The 24,057-nt window shown below is 50.9% G+C and overlaps 1 protein-coding gene across 2 annotated transcripts; it reads left to right on the forward strand.

The window, feature by feature from the left end:
• Positions 1–864: 864 nt before the first annotated feature.
• Positions 865–21,255, forward strand: EIF4E2 (eukaryotic translation initiation factor 4E family member 2). 2 transcript variants are annotated; one of them, XM_034781548.1, is made up of 8 exons: positions 865–982; positions 2,698–2,812; positions 3,537–3,671; positions 6,553–6,657; positions 8,831–8,983; positions 9,158–9,294; positions 17,934–18,010; positions 20,778–21,255. In XM_034781548.1, the coding sequence occupies exons 1-7, from the start codon at positions 963–965 to the stop codon at positions 17,977–17,979; spliced, it is 711 nt and encodes a 236-aa protein (XP_034637439.1). In that variant the 5' UTR covers positions 865–962; the 3' UTR covers positions 17,980–18,010; positions 20,778–21,255. The 2 variants fall into 2 exon arrangements, with proteins under 2 accessions (XP_034637439.1, XP_034637440.1); XM_034781549.1 differs by lacking the exon at positions 17,934–18,010.
• The last annotated feature ends 2,802 nt before the right edge of the window (positions 21,256–24,057 follow it).

Genomic DNA, 24,057 nt, shown 5'->3' on the forward strand with positions numbered 1-24,057 from the left:
GGGCCATGCCACAGCCCCGGCCTATGATACTCGCTGCCCATGGGCCACAGGGCCCAGAAGACAACAGTTCCAGGGGGAGGGAACAGGAGTGAGGATGAAAAGTTCAAAATAAGGACATAAACAGGGACCCTGGCGCCGCACAATGGGCAGGGGTTGGGGCGATGGAGAACCACGCCCGGCCTCCCGGCTCCATGAAGAGGGCACCAAATGATGTCCCCAGGCACCCCTGGAGCTAATGTGACACGGACTGACCCCACCGGGGCCGCTCGCCCGCTCCAGATTGGGAAAAGTCCTGCTGCTCCCTATCACGGCCGGACAGAGGGGTGAGGAAGTGGGTGGAGGCTCCAGCATTTCCACTGGCTAAAGTGGGACGGATCCTAGCCACGGGTATGTGTGGTAGGCCCAGGGGGCGGGGGGCAGGTGCTGGTCGGGGGGACGAGAGGCCCAAGGTTTGTGTGTGTGTGTGTGGGGGTCCGGTGCTGGCCACGGGGGTGTGTGGCAGGCCCAGAGGGGGGGGGGGGCGGGGGCGGGGGGGGGGGGGGGGGGGGGGGGGGGGGGGGGGGGGGGGGGGGGGGTTGGGTGCTGGCCATGGACGTAGGAGGTCGCGAGGCAGGTACTGGCCGGGGCGGATCAGCGCTGTGACCCCCTGTGTCTGGGGCTCGTCCCAACGCCCGGGGCGGGCAGCTGAGCCCGGTGAACCCTGCGGGGCAGGAGCCCTTCAAACCCGGAAATGGGCCCGGCCGCGCCTGCTGACCTCCGCCACACTCAAGATGGAGGCCTGGCTACCCCCGCCCCCTGGGTGTGGCGCCCGCCCTGGTCTCGCGAGGACGGCGCGCGCGTTCATTGCACCGGGCGGAAACCAGCGTTAGAGCGGTGGAGTTCCGCCGCTCCCGGAAGTGGCGGAAGGGTGATTGGCGCGGAGCGGAAGTCACCGGAGAGACGGGCGGAGGCGGCGAGCGAGGATGAACAACAAATTTGACGCGTGAGTCTGAGGCGCCCCCCCCCCCCCCCGGCGGGGCCCGGCTGAGCCGGGCTCGGGGCCGGGCGCTGCAGCCCCCGCCCCGCTCTCGGGGAGCCCTGGGCCCGGCCTGGGCAGCGGCGAGTCACGATGAGTCACCGGGACGCGCCGGGGGGAGGGAGCGGGACTCGATCGGCGGCAGCGCCGGGCCTGGCTCGGCTCCCTCCCCTTTGCCCCACTCGCTTCCCGGCCGCCCCTAGGCCACGACAGCCCCGCCGGGCCGGGCCGGGAGCGGGCGGCTCGGGGGCTCTAGTCACACAACCTCCCCCCCCCCCGCGCAGGGCCGGGGCCGGCGGCTCCGCCCCCCCCCCCCCCCGCGGGGGGAGCCCCCAGCCGGTGCCGGTGCCAGGCCCGCACATGGAGTCGGCCCACGTGAGCCGCTTTCCATCCGCGTCAAGCCTCCAATGGCTGGTGGTGTAACCGCCCTCGGGGATCAGGGCCAGCAGCCAGCTCCAGACGGGGCCGTGTGCCCCGGCTCTGGCTCGCTCCTGCTTTCCCAGCATGGCCTCTGGCCTGTCGCGGTGAGCGGCGAGCAGGGAGCTCAGACACCGACTTTGTCATTTCCCCGCGGGGTGCTCGACCCCGGCTCTGCCCCAGGCCCTGCCCCCACTCCACCCTTCCCCCCCCCCAAGGTCCCACATGCACCCCGTTCTGTTCTCCCCCCCCCTCCAAGGTCCCACATGCACCCCGTTCTGTTCTCCCCCCCCTCCAAGGTCCCACACCCACCCTCGCTTTGCCCTCCCCTGTGCCTCCTGAATGATGCTGAACAGTGGGCGGGAGGCGGGGCGGGAGGGAAGGGAGAGGAGCTGATCGGTGGGGCCGCTGCTGGGTTCTGAGCACCCACTATTTTTTTCCCTGTGAGTGCTCCAGCCCCAGAGCATCCACAGAGTCAGCTCCTATGGCACTGGGAGACCTGTTTGGTGCAAGATGCTCACTGGGGTTCAACTCACTAACTCTCCTTAGGCCTGGTCTATACCTAAAGCATAGGACAACCTCACTGTGATGCTCGGGGTGATGTGTGTGAAAAATTCACCTCACTGAGAGATGTAGTTAAGCCGACCTGACCTGCAGTGTAGACATTGCTGGGTTGACAGAAGAATTCTTCTGTTGACCTTGCTACTGCTTCTTGAGTGGATTTACTACAGCAATTGGAAAAGCCTCTTCCGTTGCTGACGTAAGTATCTGTGCTACAGCAGCATAGCTGCGGCTGTGCCGTGTATCACTTCTGGTGTAGACGTACCTTTAGGGACTCAGCCTCTTTCCCCTTCCCTAGTTGATGGTTGTCAGTATTAGTTGGTGCATAGGTCCCGTAATGATGGGTGTGCTATAAACATTTTTGATGGTAGTTCTCTATTTAATGATCTTTCAAACAGATCTCAATCTAGGAAGAAAAAGTTAGAAGAAAGTTGTCGTAAAAGTTAATCTGGTTTTTAAGAGTCGATGGGCTTGAGCTTGGGGTTCCTGTTGGCCAAGTGGTCTGTGACAGGGGTAGGGCACATAAGCTTTCTCATGGGGTTCTCCCTGTAAGAATCTGTTGTCAGTAGACTTCCAGTATCGGCTCTGTTGTGCCAGCAGTTTGTGTCTCAGGGGAGAGGTCAAGTAATACAAGTCTCATTTTTGTAGGATGGCACCTTAGCCATGAGATGCAAAGCTCATTCGTTTTCCCTTGCCTTTGCCAGTTTGAAAGATGATGACAGTGGGGACCATGACCAGAACGAAGAGAACAGCACACAGAAAGATGGTGAGAAGGAAAAAAATGATCGTGACAAATCCCAGAGTAGCACCAAGAGGAAGGTGAGTTCTTAACACCCCACTGCCATCATCAAGGGACAATATTGGGTGTGAAATACTGGTATGTGCACGCGGTCAGTCTGGTCCAGTGTAAGGAGTATATCCAGGAATACTCTCCTGGCTTAGTGCTGTGTTAGTACCGTGATGGGGAGCCATGTAAGCTGTTGGGTTGTGGGTACCTGAGCCAAGCTTGAATATCTTCTCTGCTAGTGCAGCCAGAGATCTTTGCCTAGCAAATTGTGCTCCATATGGCGCCGGAAAGCAAAGCTGGACTCTTTCCCCAAACAGGTTTTCGGAAAGCCTTGGGGCGGGGGGGAGCTTCCCATCACTTTACCACATCAGCTTTGTGCTTTTGAAGCAGTCTGCATTTCTTCGCTGCCAAGGACTAAAGGGAATTTACGCAGAGTTTAATGTTGCTCCAAAATTGGCAGGAGGGGCTCCTATTGAGCTGTGTAGCCTCTTTAGCACGCCCAGGCCTACCAGCTTGGGGACCAAATGCGCTATGGATTTCTAATCTCCTATGTGAATTATAGTCAATTGCTGCCAAACTAATGGGCTGTGTCAAGCTATTAAAGTGAGATGAGATTTTTCTAGGAAAATGAGGCTAAACTGTTCATCTTACATTGTGATGGCAGCAACGTGTGGGCAGCTAATGTTGTGAATGTACCTTGTTCAATTTCCTCTTGAGAGGAATACGGGAGAATAAATGAGCTTCTCTGTTCCCCAGGCTGTTGTCCCAGGGCCGGCCGAGCACCCCCTGCAGTATAATTATACTTTCTGGTACTCCAGACGAACACCGGGGAGACCCACCAGCTCTCAGAGCTATGAACAGAACATCAAACAGATTGGCACCTTCGCCTCAGTGAGTACATTCCCATTGTTCCACTTTACTGACCATCTGATGCAGCTTCTCCGCGTAGTTTTTCTCTGTGGCTACGTGTCTGCATGCGTGTACCATCTTAATAGACCTACCACCAGACGTAAAGGAGAGCGGTTCCTCTGAGGCTCAGATTCTGATTCACTTACAACAGACGACAGCCCTAAAAGAGACCAGGAAGCAGCACTGTCTGTCCTGTTCTAGGGATTGGTGCCTTTGCTAATAGTAGCAGTGGAAAGAGAAGTCCCTGAGCTTGTAAGTAATGGCAAGTAAGAAGCATTTCCGTTCTCCTTTATGTCTGGCAGTAGAGTCAGGCTCAGGACTTGGCAGGTGAGTAAGAGAGGAAGTGATTTTTTCCTATATTTAGAAGTATCGAATGGCTTAACTGATGTGTGAAGCATAAACCAAAAGCTTTTCTGTCCACTGCTTCTGGCAATAATGTTGTAGATTCCCATCTACATGCATCCCCTTCATGAATAATATACTTGGAGCAGACATTTGTCTGCTTTCCACATGTAAATAGCTGATGGGCTTGTATCAGTTGACGAGGTGGTTCCTTGTCTCTCCATGGAGTTGAGGGCTGAAAAGCAAAGCTGATAGCACTGGCCCTCTGAAATACTATTATAAAGCCAAGCGACATGGGAAGCATATAGAAATCACTGCCAAATCTTTCAGAAACAGAAATACAATGTTACCATCCAGGCAAGTAACCCTAAATTCAGACCTAGCCACTGTCTTCACTTGTGAATAGTTTCAGAAACACTCTTCAGGATGATCAGGACCGCAGAGGGAACAAGATAAGTAAACTTGTTGCTCCATGAATTTTCCCAGGTTCCCTTTCAATGTGTTAATCCTGTCCACTTCTGAACTTTCTACTGGACCATTTGAAATGTTAAAATATCCTATCCCTGTCACACAGCTTTGGAGGCGGGTTGTTGAAATAACAGTCTATTAGTCTATACATATTTAATGCACTGAGGTGTCACATGTGCCTGTCCAGACATCTGGCTCTCATCATTCCACACACATGGGGGCAGGAATGGGGAGAAGGTTGGTCATGGGTTGACCCCTGAGACTCATCAGTTTCTCTTACTTCAACAAGTGAGATTTGCTTATCTGCTCTCCCAGCTGTGGAGAAAGGAAACAGGTCCAAATAGTGAGGAACCAGCATGACTGTTTTGATGTGGTGAGATTGGCGGTAGCTGTCAAACCACTTCAGTTTAAAAAACCAAAACACTTTCCCCCTCACACTGAATTTTTTTTTATTAAAGGAACTAAGAACCTGTGAATCTTTTGTTTTAGCTACAATAAAGAGCAAGGAGAAATTTATTGATTCACCATTGTAGACTGGAAATGCCCCACTTTCATGTGAGATAGGCGATATTAGCTTAAGAAAAAGATTTGTTGACAGGCGGGTAACAGTTTTCTGATGCTAGGTTTCAAGGGGGAGGGAGAATAGGTTTAGGGAAAAGCATCATTTTGAACGCAAGCCTCGTGTAGTTTTGGCTAAAAATCACTAGGCATTTGCGAATACAAAATTAGCCACTAGAGGGCATATCATACAGTTTGGGGAATCTAATGTCTACACACTGTATTTTAATGACAGACTATATTCAACAAGATTTTTTCCCCCTCATTTCTTGGAACCAAAATGAGTTCAGCTCTTGAAAGGGACTTTTCCCCCCTGAAAGATAAGTACAGAAGTTTGGAGTATAATTCCTGGGCTTAAATTGGTGGCCATACCATCAGGTTTCCTCCTAGTATTTGTGGCATTGCTCTTTCTTTTGGCAGCCCTACCAGAACTTTTAATTAGCTCGTTATTGGACAGAATCCTTTAAAATGCAAATGATGGCTTTTTGTATGAAAACAAATCCATCCTTATCTTCTAGCTGGGCGTTATCCTGCGCCATTGAGCCAAGTTGGGAAGCTTTACTATTGAAGCCACTGGTTGCAGAATCTGGTCCTACGTGCTTTATTTAAGGAGAAAACCCTCTGTCATCCAAAACAGCTCAAAGGACCAGAATAAGGCATTTAGGAAAGTTATAAGTGTCATGAAGAACTTTATGCATTTAATAAAAAAGAACCCTAATTCACTGCTGCCTGGGACACTGAAAGTCAATTCAGAGAGTGCTGCAGTAGAAACCAGTGCTCAAAGGGGTTAAAATGAACAGTAATGGTTAATCTGAGAGGTGACTAGGCAGCCGTATGAATACGCACTTTAGAAGGTGGTTTAAGATCCCAAACCAGCACCAGAATGTGTGTATTGCCCTGCAAACACCTATGGTAAAACCCAAACCATTCCTTGGTTGAGGGCTCCTGTGGGGAGTAATTCCAGGAGTTCCCACTGTTGTAGAGAGGAAGGGTATGAAGTGCTAATGAGGCTCTGTGTAGCGTGGAGAGAACGATCAGTAGCTTACTCCGGTGCTGTGATGCTTTTCACCACTGGCTGCAAATTGAGGTGCTTGGGTGGGACTTGTGTATCTCTTGTCGTTGTCCTCCAGAGGGGCCTTCATTACACAGATGCTTTCCTGAATTATTTGGTGTAAGTGCTGATCTGTGCTCACCACAGGCCAGACGCTAATCATTGGACTGTGTGCCAGTCACACAGCCGTAACCACTCCCAGAAACACCTGCACAAGCCCTGTCAATGCCACCGCTCTGTTTCTAAATGTCCTGAAGGCTACTGTCCTCATGTGCAGTCTGGCAGGGAAGCAGCACAGAGCTGCCTCGCTGGAGGGAGAGAGACTCAAGCCAGACGTGAAGGTTGTACATCTGCTCCCAAAGGCCTGGGTCCTGACATTGTGAAGCCCCCTTGTAAAGTGTTGGATGACTTGTCTCTGACTGCCTGGTGCATGTGGTGTTACAGGTGGAGCAGTTCTGGAGGTTTTACAGTCACATGGTACGTCCTGGGGACCTGACAGGCCATAGCGACTTCCATCTCTTCAAAGAGGGAATCAAACCCATGTGGGAGGTGAGTTGGCGCTCGGGTGTCTGCCTTGGATTGTTAGCGGGTCTTTTCTGGCAGAGCGTTTTCTGCAGTGATTGGTCTCCTAGCATTAAATGTCAAGCCAGGCTGGCATTCCGGCTGCAGTTACGTTTGTCCTCCTGCAGAGCCCTGTCTCCTCTCACATAGCAGCTACTGACACAACTAATGAGGCACTTGCCCTGTCTGCAGAGGAGGGGCATTCAGGAGCAATGAGAGGTGGTGCTCTCCCCGAGACTAAGAAAAATTGCCTCTGGTGATCCGCTGTCTCCAATCCAAGATGGCAGATTCCAGAGAGACTCCAGAAGCTGTGGCCCAAGGGAACTTGGCTAAGTTACTGTGTGCTGTTTTTGTGACAAATGCACCTTGTTCTGCAGCCTGAATGTAGGAGACCAACTTCTCTCCTTGTGTGTAAGTGTGTGAAAGCTCAGACACTGAGAATAAACAGAATCGTGATAAAGAATCCGGGGGTGGGTTGGGAGGCTTGGATCTGATTTCCTGTCTTCTTCTTTCTCTTGGAGTTCAGCTTGTTTCTGTGTAGTAGTCAGACAGTAGATCTGCATGGAAGTTGCCACACCAGACCAATTTCCCACCTGTCCCTAACAGTGACCAGTACCAATTGCAGTCTGAGAATTTTATGCCTTGCTATGAAGAAACACACTGCGCTACTCTGCCTTGAAGAAATGATTTCTGACCCCAGTTGGCAATTAGTATACGCCCTGAAGCTTGGGGATTTATAGCCCGTGTTGCTACAAATACTATTCTAATATAAATGTCTGTCCTTTTTGGACTCTCTGTAACCTAGATGCTTTGGTAAGATGCTGCAGCAGAAGGTTCCATGTGTCAGTATTTAAACTTTTAAAAAGCATCTCTTCCGATCCATTTTAAAATGGTTCTTTTAATTTCGGGTACCCACTTGGTTCGTGTATTGAGAGGGGAGTAACTTGGAGCTCACTACGACCCTTTTCTCTCCCAGTAATTTCCTTGTGCTTTTTCTCCTTTTTAAATTAATCCTAATCCACTGTCCTTGTATGGCCATGTATAAAATGCCACTCCCTGCCCCGCCTCCGTGCGATGCTAATCCATTACTTGACCCTACCCTGCCATCTACCCGGCTATCCAAAGCCTCAATCGTAATGTTCATGGTTATTTACTGTGCTGGGAGATCGAGCTGCTCAGCTGACAAACGGAAATTAAACAGTTCACTGAACTGAGGTGCACTCAACCTGAAAGAAAACTGACTCTAACCTTCAACTACAGGGCCCAATCCCTCCACTCCAACCACTGTTCGGGCTGGCCCTGAAAACCTCCTAAATTCTGAATCCCAGACAGCTCATTTCTGAAGGGGATGTTCTGTTCTCCCAGTCCTGAACATTTGCTCCGAAGGCAATTTGCCTCCTGTCGGTAATTTGCCACGTTCCTGGGGTTTATGCTGATTTTGTTTGTCCTCCTTACATGTGGCTGTTCTTGCCACCTTCTGCACTGAAATCTTCAGCCTGTATCTGTGATAGCACCAACAGTTATCAGGACTAGGACTGTAACATCTCCCATCTTACTGTGACTCACTCCAGTACTGGATAGTCTGAGTGAGGGAGCCTGTATTTTTAACAGTTCTCTCTGGTAACTTGCAGAAATAACCTATTCTCTGTAGTTCTTCCTCTGCCTTTAAGTAGCACTTTACAAACATAAGTTCCTTTAACATCCCTGTGATGTAATTAGGTATTATCCCCATTTTACAGCTGGGAAAGCTGAATCACAGATTGGGGGTGACTTGCCTAATTCTAGCGGGGGAATCAGTGTTAGAGATGGGAGTAGAAGTCAGGAGTTCCTATCCCCTAGTTCCATGTGCAGACCACTGGATCGTGATATGATGTATCAATTTGTCCTCATTTTAGAGTCAACCAGAGCCCAAGTACACAGTGAATAGAGGGAAGATCTGCAGAATCTCTGGGGAGAGTCATTGTCTCAAATGTTGCCTGGCATTCAGAATACCCTTGTCATGCCGCCTTCGTCACTAAACGTGCCAGTGCTTGAGCTTGAACATTCCTTCGTTCTGTCCCTCTTGGTCCCATGTGATTGGTATTTGCTCATTTGTGAGCTTGTTGTTTTAGCAGCAAAATAGCTGGGAGAAAATGAATCCATGTCTCACCCCTCTTCCCAGGACGATGCCAACAAAAATGGTGGCAAGTGGATTATCCGTCTGCGCAAGGGCTTAGCATCCCGCTGCTGGGAGAATCTCATTCTGGCGATGTTGGGAGAACAGTTTATGGTGGGGGAAGAAATCTGTGGGGCAGTTGTCTCTGTCCGATTCCAGGTAAGCTGCCATTCGGACTACGTTGGGCACGTGTGCTGACTTGGGGGGTGGAATCTGCGGGGTGGTCATCTTTGTCCAGTTCGATGTAAACTGCCCTGCGGACTATCAAGCATGTGTTCTGGCTGGAGCACACAAACTTCCATCTGTTTACCCCCCCTCGTTGTTATTCTGTAGGAGGATATTATCTCCATATGGAACAAGACCGCTAGCGACCAGGCCACAACAGCTCGGATACGCGACACGTTACGCCGAGTGCTTAACCTACCTCCGAACACCATCATGGAATACAAAACGCACACTGACAGCATCAAGTACGTGCAGGGGCAGGGGGAGGGAGTGCTGCCCGTTGCATGTGTGTTGGAGCAGTTTTCTCTAGGACCCAGGTGCAGAGAAAAGTGGTCACATGCACTAATGCTTTGGGGCTGTTATCTGCTAACCATACTGTAAACAGCTGTCGCATTAGTGGCCTCTAAAAGCCAAAAGTCTGTCACTGCCATACTGTTGTTGGGGATGTATGAACTTAATAGTAAATCCCTCGGTTTGCCTGTAGCCTGCACTCCTGGTCTCTTTCTTAGTGACCCGTCCTCATCCTCATCTGGCAATGAGCTACCCATCATAGGAAGGGGCTTTTTCGATTAAGAAACAAGATTGCGGTGGGGAACCGATCCTTTGAATGAGTAGGAATTCTGGAGACTAAAATACCAAAGCTAACTGGGATTTATAGAATCATTAAGTTAATAAATGTTCTTGGGAAAGCACTGTGTAAACTTACAGTGCTGTACAACTGATTTCTAATCATACTAAATCTTTATAGTAAATCGTCCCAACGCTTGGGAACTGAGGCTTTTTAACGTGGTCTGTAGAGAGGACAGTTGTATTTTAACCGAGCTCATTGTAATTTGCCATGCTAGGCCATTCGGCGTGACTTTTATTTCTCAAAGTGTCAAAGAGTTGCTGCATATTTGGGTACTAGTCATAAGTAAATAACATTAAACCCTTTTCACTGAAGTTTATTATAAACCAGACATTAATTAGGTTGTATGGGTTAGACTAAGAACGTTTCAAAGTTGACATACGCACAAAGAAATTAATAAAGAGAAAAATTCAGTGGAGTAGAGGGCTTCCTAGTCCAGCTTGTAACCAAGGGCCCAAGTATTTGTGATTTTCCCCCACCCCCCTACCCCCAGTCTAACCCTGTTTTCATGTCTAAAACTTCCCAGGTCTTGGCAAGCCATCTGTCCAATTTAAAGACCATGGAGCAGTGGTCACAATGACTGGTGAGGTCAGCCTAGTTCTTAGTGGGACAAGCGTCTACATCATGGAATCCACAGTTGCTGCATAATTAGACTGTGGGTCAGCTAGTCAAATTACATATTTTTTGTATTAATGCCAAATGTTTTGTCAGAACGTTTCTTTGCCAGAGAACCTCTTTCTTAGGTGACTACTGGTGGGGGGGAGAGATTTTTCTTGTTAACCTAAATCTGTTCCTGACCCTATTCTGTTTCTAAAAGATCTGACTTGTTTTATTGACTGAATCTTTCATTGGGCTCTGTGAGCCACCTCGCTGTGAAGCACAACTTCTCCTGCACATGGAGAGCAACATTTCTGTCATGCCTGTTTTATGACGAGATCTCAGAGGGCTCCTGCAGACCCGCATTTGGCTGTGTTGTGTCTGACCTTCGTTCAGAGACGGCATAGTCTTCAAGCTAAGGTTGCGGGGCTCTCTGTGGGTGAGGGGACTGGAGAAATTCCTCAGTCGCTTTTGCTCCTCTTCTCCCTACCTTCCTCCATGGCTGTGTACAGAAAGCCCCTGATCTGAGCCAGCATTCCGGCTAGTGTGGCTGGAAGCAGCTTGGCTGCCTTGGTGACGGAGAGAGGGTTTACCAAGGGGTGCTTCCGGTGTGGTCGTCCTGGCCTTTCCCCGAAGACTGAATGTGCTCCTTCCTCAGCAGTCCTACCCTTTGCTGCCCTCGGAAATGGGAATGCATTGCATTGCCCTTAGGCTGCTGGGCTCCGCCCCTTTGCTCACGGCCCCTTCTCTCTGGATATCATCCCTTGCATTTGTTCTGCTGACATACAATCCAGGATGCCAGTGTCTGGGAATAACAGGTGGTTGAGGAACAGATTCACTTAAACCGGGCATGATGTTGACTAGCTCACATTACAGCTGGGAATGAGTCTTAAAAGGGGCTACATTGGCTTGTCTCCTGCTCATTCTGGTGCAGTTACGAAGGCAGGAAGTGTGCTTGCAGCCTCTTTGAAGCAGAGCTCGGCTATTCATTGACTTCTCCAAGGGAGAACAAGAACTGATGGCTGTTAGCTAGTTCAAGTCTGCTGCAGTGTGTTTCCAGCATGGTCCCAGCTCTTCCTTTAATAGTATTGTTTCCACTGGCCAGATTCTGATCTCACTTCCCCGGTGTAAATCCAAACTATTTGTTACTCTGGTTACAGCCGTGTGCCTGAGAGCAGAATCTGGCCTGTTGTGTCTTGCATTAGTGTGTAGTTGCTGCTAACAACCAGTTTAATTGCTGCAGTTGTAAACTCTCTGGGTTGGGCGCAGTCTTTGACAGATTAACAACTCTGTTAGTGTATCACAGCGCTGGCTGCAGTCAGACTCTATCTGGCTGACCTGATTTGCATTAGCAGAGTCCTTTTGCTAATAAAAAATCTCTTGCAAACCTGCTGTCCTCTTCCAGAAAATCTCACCCTCGTTACCTTCCCTGTCTGTCAAACCCTGTCGAAATACATGACTCCACTCCACTTATGCTGCACATGTACCATCTGATTTATGACTCTAGGGGGGCTTTCTAGCCAGAACTCTATTCTCACACGCTGTGGCTGTATTTTATGAAAGGCCCTAATGGACCTGCCCTGCTGGAGATAGTGTCAGGGCCTCCTTTCCAAGTGGTTTCTCGTGGTTCTATTTGTATGGACTGCATCTCTCCACCAGAGCTCGGCTCATGTGCACAGTTTGATTGGCATCTCAGCTCGGGGGGGGGGGTGAGGGGGAGTGGGCTTAGGAGAAGATGGGCATTTCTCACAAAAATAAATAAAGGAAAGTGTGTAAGTGTGTGTGTGGCAGGCAGTGTCCTTTAGTAGCTTGTGACACATTGCAAATGCACATCTCCAGAAATCTCCTCGCTGCGGTTTCTGGGCCAGGTGGTGCAGGATTTATATATTACTTGTGTGACATTAAATGTACACGTTAAACTTATTTTATACGCGCCAGTTCTTCAAGGCACTCAGAGGGGACAAGCCCCTCTGCTGCTGAAAGTGCCCATGCTGCCAAGTTGGGTTAGAAAAGTATCTGTTGTACCCCAATCATTCAGAGGGGTCGTTCTGCACGCCAGTCTTCCCAGGCTCTGGACGTGTGTTTAGCTAGATAAGTGGAGCTTTCAGAGCCATTTTCCTGTGTCTTTTCATTCTCATGCTTATGATTTTGACAAACGTCCTAAATCCCAGCAAGTAGCAGGGTCCATTCATTTCCATAGCATTAGAAGAGCTAGTCCAGTCCCTTGCAGCATTGCGTACAGCCAGGGGACCTGCAGTATCATAGACATCAGTGCTGGTCTCTGTCGAAATGCATCTTGCATGGCAGTAGCTGTCTTGTTTTAATGGTTGGTGAGAGAGTCTCTTACTGTTCCCCAAGAGCTTTTCCTTTTAGCTATTGTTCTTCAAAACCCCACGTCTAATGCTGGGAGAGTCTAGGGAAATTCCGTTCTACCTCTGCAACCATAACTGCTTCTGTCACCCCAGGTGTTTTACACCATTAACCCTGTGCCTGGCACAGCCTGGGAAGAAAAGCGGATTATTGACAGTGGCGCCCTTCACTTGGCTCTTCCTTGCTATGAACGGTGCACCCTTCCCATTACCTTGTTGGAATGGAGGCTGTGCCGTTTTGCAAGGGAGGGACTGTAAACCGTTGTGAATATTGCCACTGGTAGCAGGTGAACCTGGAGCTTGTTGGGATCAGTGGTGCATTTGGGGAGAACCGGCTGCTGTAGTTGTGGGACATTCGTGTGTTGCTTTAGCGGGGTTCCTTCACGGACCCATGTGTTTTTCCCCCATGTCTACCCCATCTTTCTTTCCAACTCATGCTGTGTGTTTGGGTGGCTCCCACCAACACCACACAGTCAGCTTTCCGAGAGAGGGGAACGGATTCCTTGAGTGGCAGCACGGCAGACTTCTGCGGGGCCAGCTGGACTGGAAATAGTTTAGTTAAAGTGACTCTGGAGTATCCTGTCAGAGCTTTAAGCAGGCCGGCTTTTCTGAAAAGAAAGCCCCTGTTGTTTGTAGGTGGTTGCTGCTGCAGTGGGGGTTGAGCAGGGTATAAAACTCTCCCTTCCCTTCATTGTCAGCACTGATAAATAATGGGACTACTAGAGTAAATTGGAAGAATGGCTGATCTTATTAGTGCTGGCATCAGGTCTGTTTCACGGCAGACACTTGGGGAAAATAAAAGGTCTGAGGTTAGCTAGACGATGAGCAGATACAGAAGGGAACAGAGGGAGGGTTCTGCGGTGTAGGGAAATGAATTAAGCGGTTACGCAGAGCTCTCCAGGACACACACACAGGGACCGAGATCTCGGATCCACTGGAGACTGCTGGAAAGTGAAATCCCCACAGAGTTGAGCGCTGTTTGGCCAGGAAATCCTAATGGTAACTGATTCTAAGGGAAAGTGAAACAGCAAGTCCGTGGGCTTAGTGTTTGTGGGGGGCAGCTCCTTTGCCGCCACATCAGAGCGCAGCTAATTCTACAGCTCATTTGACCCACTGGGATGCCCATTTCCATCTGCTCACAATTTCTCGAGAACACGCTGGGAAATGAAATTGCTGAACGCTGCAGCCACTCCTACAATTGTCTCCTTACACTGCGCTGAATGTGACCTGCCCCCAATGTGACCTGCCCCCAGGGCCTCTAATTTCTAGCCCTGTTCCCTACCATTATGCAGATGCTTTTGTGGAGGGTCTGTGGAAGGGAACTCATAGAAATCCTCACTTGACTGACACATGCCTTAGTCTGGTCATGTGTCCAATGTATGCATTGCTCTGTGCTTATTCCATCGGGCCTAGGAATAGAACAGTGGAGAGCAGCGACGGTCCAGGTCTGAAGATCGCTTCCTTTTCTCTTGAGTCTGCAGCAACGGCTCAGTGCAATTATCCCTCCATCCTCCAATTCCAGCCAGTAGATTCTGCAAGTTTAAAGATCACTTTCTTAACGCTGGGTTTTGAAATGGTGGTAATGCCTCTAGGGTCCGTTCTGTAGCATCACAGCGCACTTCAGGGGTGCGGGCAATTCTGAAAGGTTCCCTTCTTTTGGTGGGTTGTTGTTGTTTTCAGAAAAGTGACTAAAATGGAGCTATTCCATATTTCTTCTCAGTGAACCCAGCTCAAACACGTTCACTTCAAAAGTTTGCTTCGTCCTTGGTTGCCAGGGCTGCAAATGTCACCTGAGATCTGAAAAATCAAATTCTGGTCTGACTAGTTTACAAGAGCAAGAATTCTTCTTAGAAGATGTGGGATCTGTCCCCTGCTCTGCTACAAACTTCCTGGGTGACCTTGAGCATGTCACTTAATTCCAAGTGCTTCCATTTCGCCACCTGTAAAATGGTGGTAATCCCAACTGTTAAGGATAAATTCATTTAATGTTTGTGTGCTGCTCGGATACCATGGTGAGGGGCATAAAAATGCCTATAAATAAAAATATCCCGACACCATGGCACTGTCTGCCTCTGGCCCTGCTATAGGCCATAAAGATTCTGCAAGCAGAATTCAGCGGGCAACCTTGACGATGCACAACACAAACTAGATGGCAGCTCCCTCTGCCCCGGCTGCAGGAGGGTGTCGGGGTGAACAAAACTAGAGAGGTGGGTTGATCAGTAAAGGCAGCAGATCTCTTTAATGCTAACAGCGCCATAATAGGCGTGGCGTTTTATCACTTCAAATCCTTGGCCTGAAGAGCTTCACTATAAAGCTGTGAGCAGGACTCGGGAGGTAACAGTGCGGCATGGATGCTGTTGTCAAGGTGTCTTAGAATTTGCTGATTTGAAGGGGACGGCGGGCGCTAGGTTCACCGGGGTAAGGAACGTGTCCCCAAGCACATTAGAGTGATGGCAGGAGAAGGGGGCAGTCGGGAGAGAGGCTTGTGGGGTGGAAATATCCGGGCTGGGAAGTGCGAAGGAAGGGGGTTGTAGGCAGCTTTTAGATGGAGGAGCGGAGCCGGGGATCGCCCACGAAGCCGATATGCTGTGTCAGAAGGGCCCATTTTTGTCACCTTTTTGATAACTATGCTCTAATTCAGATGAACATTTGTGCATTCCGCAGATCCTGGGGCCACGCTCAGCCCAGGCAGTGTTCTCAGTGTCCCGTCTCTGAAAGCTCCCCAGGCCGCATAGTCCTGAAGGAAGGTGCTCCCTGGGCGTACGTGAGGAGGGAAGATTTCAGGGGCTAAGGAGATTCTTGGGAATGCGGCCCCCTCAGGGGTGGGGAGTAGGCTTTTTCCCTCTGTTGTAACTTACACGTCTCTTTTCATGCTGCTGTCTTCCCTGCGATGATCCCTTAACACGGGGGGGCCCCCTGAGCAGCAGCTGCCATGCCTGTCCAAATGGAGCTGTGAATTTGTGTGGAAATGGCCACAGGGAGGCCCCGTTCGCTTTTGTTTTGGACTGAAAGTAGCACCTGACCCCCCCCCCCCCCCCCCGCCAGGTGTCAGCAGAAACAGTTAATGTGCTGCCCCATCCAGACGGCGCTGGCTGCTGCGATACGTTCGGCAGCGCTGGCCCGCGCATTGCCTTTGTTTGTGAGGCTTCGGATCAAAGGTCAGACTCCAGTTGTGCTCATTTAACATCAGGCAGTGGTGTCTTTCTCTCCAGTAGTGTCATCCCAGGGAACCACGTCAGTCACTCACCCACCCATCCGAACAAAGGGAGTTCTCGGAGACGATGGTGAGGGGAGAAGAGAACATCTAGAAAACAAGTCAGCTCTAGACAACAGCCTCCTTCATTAACTCCTGTCACAACTAGACCTAAGGCATGTCCACACTGCAATGAAAAACCCGGGGCTGGCCCAGGTCAGTGGATCTAGGCTCGCAGGGCTCAGACTGCGGGGCTATCAAATTGCAGTGTAGATGCTTGGGCTGGAGCCCGGGCTCTGAGACCCCTTGAGGGGGGAGGGTCCCAGTACCCAGGCTCCAGCCTGGGCCCAAACGCCCACACTGCTGTTTTTAGCCCCACAGCCGAGCTAGCTGACCTGGTGCTGAGGGTTTGTTACCGCAGTGTAGACATACCGAAAAGGACACCCTCAGCAGCCTCCAAAGCTGAATGGGCCACGGAGGCGGAGTTCCCCTTTTTCCCAGAACTGTGGTCACTGCGTGCCAGGCCTGAGGTTCATTGATGGGGGGATCTTGCTACTCCCGCCATGCGAGGACCTTAGCCTCAAGGACTGTTGACCTTTCACCACTGCCGCAGTTGTTGTCAGAGGAGGGATCGATCCACTTTCAGAAAGGGGGATGCTTTTTTTTAGGAGCGATCAATGTCACAAACTCCAAGAGGTAAGGTGTGCTGGAGAAAATTGCTTGTATTGGGCCAGTTCCCCAAGAGAAACTGACTAGAAATGGGTGGGAGAGGGGGGGGAAATCTCATGGCAGGGTATGCAGCTATCAAACACAGCCAGAAAAATATCTGGGATGAACCCTGGCTGGTACACCCTGGCCAGGGCTTTGGGCAGTGCTTTCACCAGGCAAGAGCAGTTGAAAATGCAGCCTAAAGACTTTATTGCTGAAGAGCTGATGGGTGCTAGCACTAGACGACACTGTTAATGCCCCCAGGAGCTTACAGCCTGACTTTTAGGCACAGATCATATAAATGCATTGGGAGAGTCCCAGGGTCCGGTGATAACACAGAACACTCTGTGTGATCTGTACTCTTGTCGGGGAGGAAGGATTGAACTGTCATCAATCCACTGCAGAATAAGGGAACTCTTAGGTCGCTGGTAAATGTGCGGCTTTCGGTCTGAAAATTAGCACTAGAGGCAGAATCCTGGAACGGAATCGGATTTTACAACTGAAACAGGTTGTCTCTAACCTCCCTATGCCCCCATGCATTGAGTGAAATGGCAGGTATTGTAGCACTAAGCTCAGTATTCAGGGGCACGGAGAAACAGAGCTCCTTGATGTGTCTGATCTCGGATAATAGTTATGCTCATGTTCACCTCAGCATCTTTTCCCTGGGAGACCCTTCAGTACGCTGTCTCTGTAAAACAGACAGTCATTTTTCAGTCTGCTAACTCTGTCCATAACAGACTCTCCGCCAGGGAATGGAACGAGAAGCCTCTCCCTGTAACTTATCTGAAAACATTTTCATTGCAAATAGCTGTCGTCTTTTAGCGTGGGTGTCGTTAACAGTGCAGGCTTATGATAGGAAATGAGGCTCTGTCTCTAATAACAATAGGAATCTGCAGCCTGGTCAGAGAACGGTCTCGTAACTAAGCCGTACGGCATGAAAAGCATTGTATTTCTGGGGGGTTACAGCAAGCCCTGGTATGTGCTGGAGAAAGGCCAGACTGGGTGAATTTAACCAGTCAAGGAACATGATGATCCGCCAGAAATACACAACCCTGGGTTATTTTATGAGGAATAGGAAAGGGCAATTCTAGTTTAAAAACGGGTCGAGGGTCCCACCTTGTATCTGGTGGGTATTAACGTGCTATGATGTCACCGGCAGCCAATCAGAAAGCTTCATGTCTGTGCAGAACTTTAAAGCTACTTCATGCTGGCAGATGTCTGGCTGTGTTTTAAGGATGCGCCTGTCCTCTAAGCCCTGGTGAGAACATTGCCTTGCTCTCAGAATGGCCTTTCAAACGCCACTGAATGTCTCTGCGCTCGGTAAAAGTTAAGAACCCTTTGATCTGAAGTGCTGTTTGTTTTTTTTTTTTCCCCCCTCTGGCTTACCAGGGCCTGGGAGGAGTTTCATGGCCTGGTGAACAGCAGTGGTCGCTGATCGAACGCTCCCCCTCTCTGTCACACCCAGGGTAGGGCCTCATCTTTCTTCTTACATGACTTTATGGCATACCTCTCAGCCGCGCCTGCCTTCACGTAGGGACAACGCTCCACAGCGGACCTGAATACCTCATGACCTGGCGTCAGTCCCATCACTATTGGCTGACTTGCCAAAGTCCAAACTAACCTCTGAATCAAAAGGCGCTAATAATCTCACCCTAGGAAAAGCTGCTCACTTGGCATTTGCAGCCGGGATGCTGTCAGCCATTTAGCTAATGCATCCCCTGTTTGCAAGGCAGCTGTGTCCCGGTGCCGAGTAGGCTGAGAGATATGGCTTTGGCTTGTTTGTATTGTCTAGAATTGGCTGTTAGGAAGTGGAGTTGTAGTCAGAAACTAAGAGCGTACATGTAATGCACATTGATAACGGCGTCTCCAGCTTGGCAGGCAAGTCCTTGCTCTTGACGGAGGGCCGGGGCGGAATAGCTAGACTGTCAATAAAGGCTTGCCAATGAAGGATGCGCAATAGGTACTATATTTTAAAATAGTACACGCTGTGGCTAACAAGATGAGAGTGCCCACAGCCCCTCTGTTAATGGCAACCTTGTGTAGAGAAAATAGCTAGGTACAGGTGTCCATCTTATGGCCAAGATCATTTTCCCACCCTGGGCCACTTACGGGATTGCAGGTGCCTTACTGTTAAGGGGCAGAGTGCTGCCTGGTGACTAGAGGCGTCTTCCGTTCTCGTGATTCTGTAGACGAGCTGGATTTTGCAGCGTATCCCAGTGGGTGCACACTAACATGCCCAAAGGGGAGGCGTTGCAAGCTCCTAAATCCCACAAAGCCGCACATGTGACAGCTGCAACTCAGACGGGCTTCCAGAGTTCGTTGGTAATCCCGATGCTGCCGCCATCTCGCTCTGTGGCCTTGGACAAACATTGCTGGGAGAAACCGTGTGGCCTTGGGCCAAAATGAAGAGCGCTCTTCCTTCCCTACCTCGCAGGATTGACTGTTGGGGAGGGGTAATGAGAGGCTGCTTGTGAAGTGCTACATAAGCACTTAGTAACGTTTTATTATTAGAAGACATTCAAACGCCCTTCCAGAATAAAAAGCTGCCAGCACAGGTTGTGAAGTACCAGCTTTAGAAGACAGTCAATGTGCCAAGTGCATTTGACTAGGTGGGGAATGTTGATTTAACTTTCTTAATTGCATTGAGTTGCCTACCCTGGCCAGAGGAGAGTAGTGGCAAGAACAAAGCTAGCGTAGTCCACAGAGAAACACGATAGGGACCGTATAGTGCTGGGGGACGTGGAAAGAAAGTGGAATGGCAATACTCCACCAAAACCCCCACCGAGCAAGAACTGACCCAGCGAGAAGAGTCCCACCGAAATCTGCTTTCGAGGTAGATGCTTTGCCCTGGGCTAGGGTGCAGCCTGGGACATTGCGCAGTGGTAAATTAACTCTGGATTTGAGAAGAGTTTCGATCCGCGTTCCCAAATGGCCACGCAGCCCGATTCTGCCATTGCTGCGCTCAGGAGTAGAATGGTTGCCTCTCGTTCTCTGGCGGTGACCTCCGAGCATGTCCCTAACCAATAGCAGGGAAACGTACTTAATGCCCCAAATAGCAGGAGGCATTCAGCATGCAATCCCCTTTCCATTGACTACTTTCGGGTTGCCCATAGCCACACCAGCCTGCCCCACTGGGCTATCCCAGCATGCACCATGTCCCAGCCACCACATGGCTCCTTAGCAGCTCAGAGGTTGAAGAAACATTTCACAGTAATACAGTATACCTCCCCACCTTTGGGCTGCCCGCATTCCCCACCCGGGCTTCCTGGGAGCTCTGCTGGCCTGCTGCGATGCATGCTAGGGTGTCTCAGTGCACTGCTTTGGTGCCGCTTGTTTCGGGTGCCCCAAAGGTCTGTTCTCAATGCCCCCATGCCCTGCTACTGTTGTGGGAACTCTGCCCATTGCCATGCAGTCACAGAACCTGCCTTCTCAACAGGGGTCCCTCCCTTCCATCCAACTTCACTCCTGTCTGAAAAGCCTCTCTAGAAACCTGAAATTGTGATGTCCATCACTGTCAGCCCTGCTCTAGTAGTCTCCTGTGTTGCCGCTGTGGGAAGGCTATCAGAAAGCACCACCGCAGAGGCTAACACGACAGTTCACGTTATCAATGACCAGGTCGTGTGCCCCAGGGGCTGATTCTGCAGCAGCAGCAACGGGAGTGATGCTAGTCCCACAAGTACGGGCTGCGGGATCGGCCCCTCTGTGTTTGAATTCTTACGTGATTTTTACTGTAGGGCACGTTTGGTGCCTAAGTTTCTTGCCAGTCCCTTTACAAAGAGACCCCTGGGGGAGGGGCTAAAGGCAGGAGAGCCAAGAGCACAGATGCTAAACAAAATGACTTGTGCCTCGTTTGAGAGCAGAATAGATGTATGGGAAAGAGACCCTGCGCTGAGCCAACTTAGTCCAGTCCTGAAATCTGCCAGGCAGGTTGGGCCAGGTCAGACACACCCGTTACTCGCAATCCCGAACGGATAAGGATGAAACCAGGATCTTCTCATGTTCCATCGAAGTACGCTAGTGATCGGTTGCAGCCTGGAATAAAGCAGAGACGCTGTTTGGGTAGCGTGTGGATGTTTAGCAGTTAACTAGGGGGATTTGGGAGGTGAACTTGAATCAGGTGGGTTGTTGCTTGTTGCCCTCAGTGGGGTGGGACCAGTCAGGCTCTGTGGCTGTATCTGGGGCTATGTACTTACCGATGTATTAAACCTTTCTTTCTCTTCCCCTCTCTTCCAGGGATAATTCAAGCTTTCGAAACACCAAAATCACATTGTGAGAACAAGGCTGACGGTAAATTCCTCTCTCGGTGTGAACCCGCTGAGAGGTCTCCATCCGTGCCCTGCCATTTCTGGAGGGCCGCACAGGCTGGAGTGATCGCACCACCCTTTTGCACTCAACCCCGGAGGAAGGATTTCATTCAAAGCCCTTCTGCGTCGGTGACTAATAAGAGGCTGACCTTGTCACACAAAACTCTTTTTTCCAATGGCAGGGCGGGAGGCCGACTTTTCAGTTAGCAGGGTGCCCTCCCAGTGCCTCCTTCAGCACTTTCTTTCCTCTTTCCATACCCTGTGCAGAGGATATTGTGAGTCCCATGGTCTTGTGCTGAGGGGTACCAGTATTAATGAATCTCTGCGGCCAGGAGAGATGACCCATTGGTTTGCAAATGCCCCCTTTCAGCTCTGCCAATAAATTATTGGGTCTCTGTTTCTTTCAATCTCTCTGGTTTGGTTTGGTTTGTTTAAGAACAGCTGGGAACTAGCTTGGCATCTCCTCCTCTGCCCTTTCACCCCAGAGAGGCGGCCAGCCTGCCTCCTTCCCCTTCCCCATCAATCACCCAGGAACTGTCCCAACAAAGGGCCCGCTTTGCAATCTGGTCCTCTAGAGGAGGCGTGGAGTGCAGCCCTGCCATAACCCCACAGTATTCATTGCAGTCACAGCAGGGATGACTTCGGCCTGAGGCGTTTACCTATAAAAACACAGGCTCGGTCCCCTAGGTTGGTGAATTATAAAAATGCCTGGGATGGGTCTAGGTTCCTGTCACCTAGTCAGGCTCTTACAAGTGCTCCTGCCTGTGCACCGTCAGACATGTCAATTAGCTGTCCCTTAAATGAGGGGAACGAGTCGCTTCTGAGGCCTTAATTGCCTTGTCTGCAGGACATCATAGGTGGAAAGATCAAATGTGGTGACGGTTACCATGGGGATGGGATTAGGGAAGAGCACCATCTCCTCGCAGCCAGCGAGGGTGGGCTGGAGGAGCAGCTACTGAGTTCCTGCTCTGTCGCTGGGGGCAACCCAGCCTGGAGCTGCCTTCCAGCGTTAGCCGGTGGCTTTGTCTGAGAGCAGGACGTGTGGAGAAGACGCTTAGGGGACCTGGGGCCGGGAATGACACAGCTGCCACCCTAGCGTTAGGCCAATGTTGATCTCGCTCACCTGGGAACGCTCCCTCAGACTCCACAGCCACTAAGGGAGTGGATTATTTCCTCTGCTTAGTGCTGTATCCAAACCCAGTTCTGCTCCAGCCTTTTCCCCTCCTCCTTGAGCCCACAGACTGTAATTAGCAAAAACTTTGCTGTTCCCTGGTCAGCCTGACTTTGAGCCTCTGTCAAATTGGAGGAAAGGACTTTGTTAGCCAGTCTCTTTTGCACAGTGTCCCAAAGATCTGGAATTCAGGAGTCGAGGCAGACCGCTGCTGGTTTTTCCTTGCTGACTGCAGAGAACTTCAGCCTCTTAACCCTCAGTTAGCCTCAGAACAATGAAATCTAGAGCGGGGGGCTTAGAAAATCTTGCTCTTCCTTCTGGAATCACCATCACCCCATGCTCTGGGAGAATCCCGCCTGGAATTCCTGAAAGTGCTCAGGGGGCGGGGGGCTGCTGTTGATCTGCCCGGGCAGCGTGCCCCTGCGCGGGGTGGCTGGATTGGCATGGAAGAGTGGACCTGAAAATCCCCAGCCGCTGGCTTGCTGTAGGCGGGGCAGTGGGACGGATAGCCCATCTCTCTACAGCTGTGCTTTGCGGGACACCTCGTCCCATTTCACCTCTTGCTGCTTGTTTACCCACCACCAGTTGCTGGGGCAGCTCTTAAACAATGGCTCCAGTCCAGATGTAGCTCGTTTCGCCCGATTCTACCAGGTAGCAAACCCTAGCTGCAGCTCTGAAAATGCTCCTTTTTAAATAATACTCTGTCCTGGCGCCGGCAAGATTTGTAAAGGGGATTTATTCTCCGTCGTAATGAGAGACTCGCTGCAGGCTCCTTTGAGCCACATTGCGTTAAGCTTTCTGCAGATGACAGCACTTAAGGTTTTAGTCTCGTTTATAGTCCCAGCTGTGCGCAGAGCCCAGCGTTGCTATTTTATGTGTTTTCAGGCTTTTCCCCTCAGACGCACGCCGTGGGAGGCTGAACCCAGGAGCGGGCTTGCTGGTCCCTCTGCCAGGGCAGCAGTCGGGCTGTTTAAATGCTGGTTTAAAGTGAGCCGCCCTATGGAACTGCCATTCTGTTGCCTGGCTGCTTCTCTCCTTCCACGGCCCCTGCTCCTTCTGTTTCTGTTCAAAACATCCGCCCCTCTTGCTCTGGTCGTTGGGGGGAGATTAGTTTGGTCTCTGGAGCTCAGAACGAAAGCAGTCACTGGGGCGAAAGGGAGAGTGTGGGGGTGAGGCACAGAGATGTCTGTGTGGTGGTGGCTGCTACAAAGGGACATGGTGAGAAGCAGGTTTCGACAGGGCTGTTCTTTTGTAGCCTGTTTTGCTGCACTAATAAAATCCTGCAAGAACAAGAGTGTGGACTGTTTTCGTGGAGGGCGGGGAAAGGGCTCGTCTCATCCCTTAAGAGTCTCTACTTCCAGCTTTCAAACCACACCCCGTAAAAATGCCGCCTCCGCCCCGGATGGCCTGTTGAGCCCCACTTCTTACTGAGAGCAGGGGACCATGTGGCCATGCAGGGAGCTGCCTGGCCCCTTGTGTCTCTGCTGTTTTACCAGCCATCAGTGAGCACTGCAAATAGCGTCCTCGCGAGGAGGAGAAGCACCTTAGGCCTCTTGCAAGTGCCGCCCGCCCGCCCCAAATGCTTCATTCTGACATTTGTCAATTCCACCAGGCGCTGCAGTCAGCCCTGCTGGGTCAGGCCAGACCCAGGCAGGACTTGCTCCCTCAGTCTCAGAACCGACTCAGGTCCATCCCTCTGTGCCGGCCAGAAGAGATCTGAGCACCCACCCCTCCCATTGCCTTTAGCTGGAGGGGGAAGGGCTGTACCCTCCTGAAAATCGGCCATGGTCTCTCAGCTTCCTCAAGGAATAAGGCAGCGTCTGTCTGTCTCCCACTCTCACTTGATTTACAGTGCATGGGAGCTCCGAGTGCTCGATGCCTCTGAAACGCAGCCCCCAGGTAGGACAGGCTGGGCCCCCAAAGCAGGGAACACGGAAAGACTGGGCTGAGAGAGCGATGGCCCTGCTGCAGAGCCAGGGTGCTGGGTTGAATTGAAATATTAAGATACCTGATTATGATGGTACCAAGCCCAGCAGCA

Source organism: Trachemys scripta, chromosome 9 (assembly GCF_013100865.1).
Source record: "Trachemys scripta elegans isolate TJP31775 chromosome 9, CAS_Tse_1.0, whole genome shotgun sequence".
In the NCBI taxonomy this organism is placed as follows: domain Eukaryota; kingdom Metazoa; phylum Chordata; order Testudines; family Emydidae; genus Trachemys; species Trachemys scripta.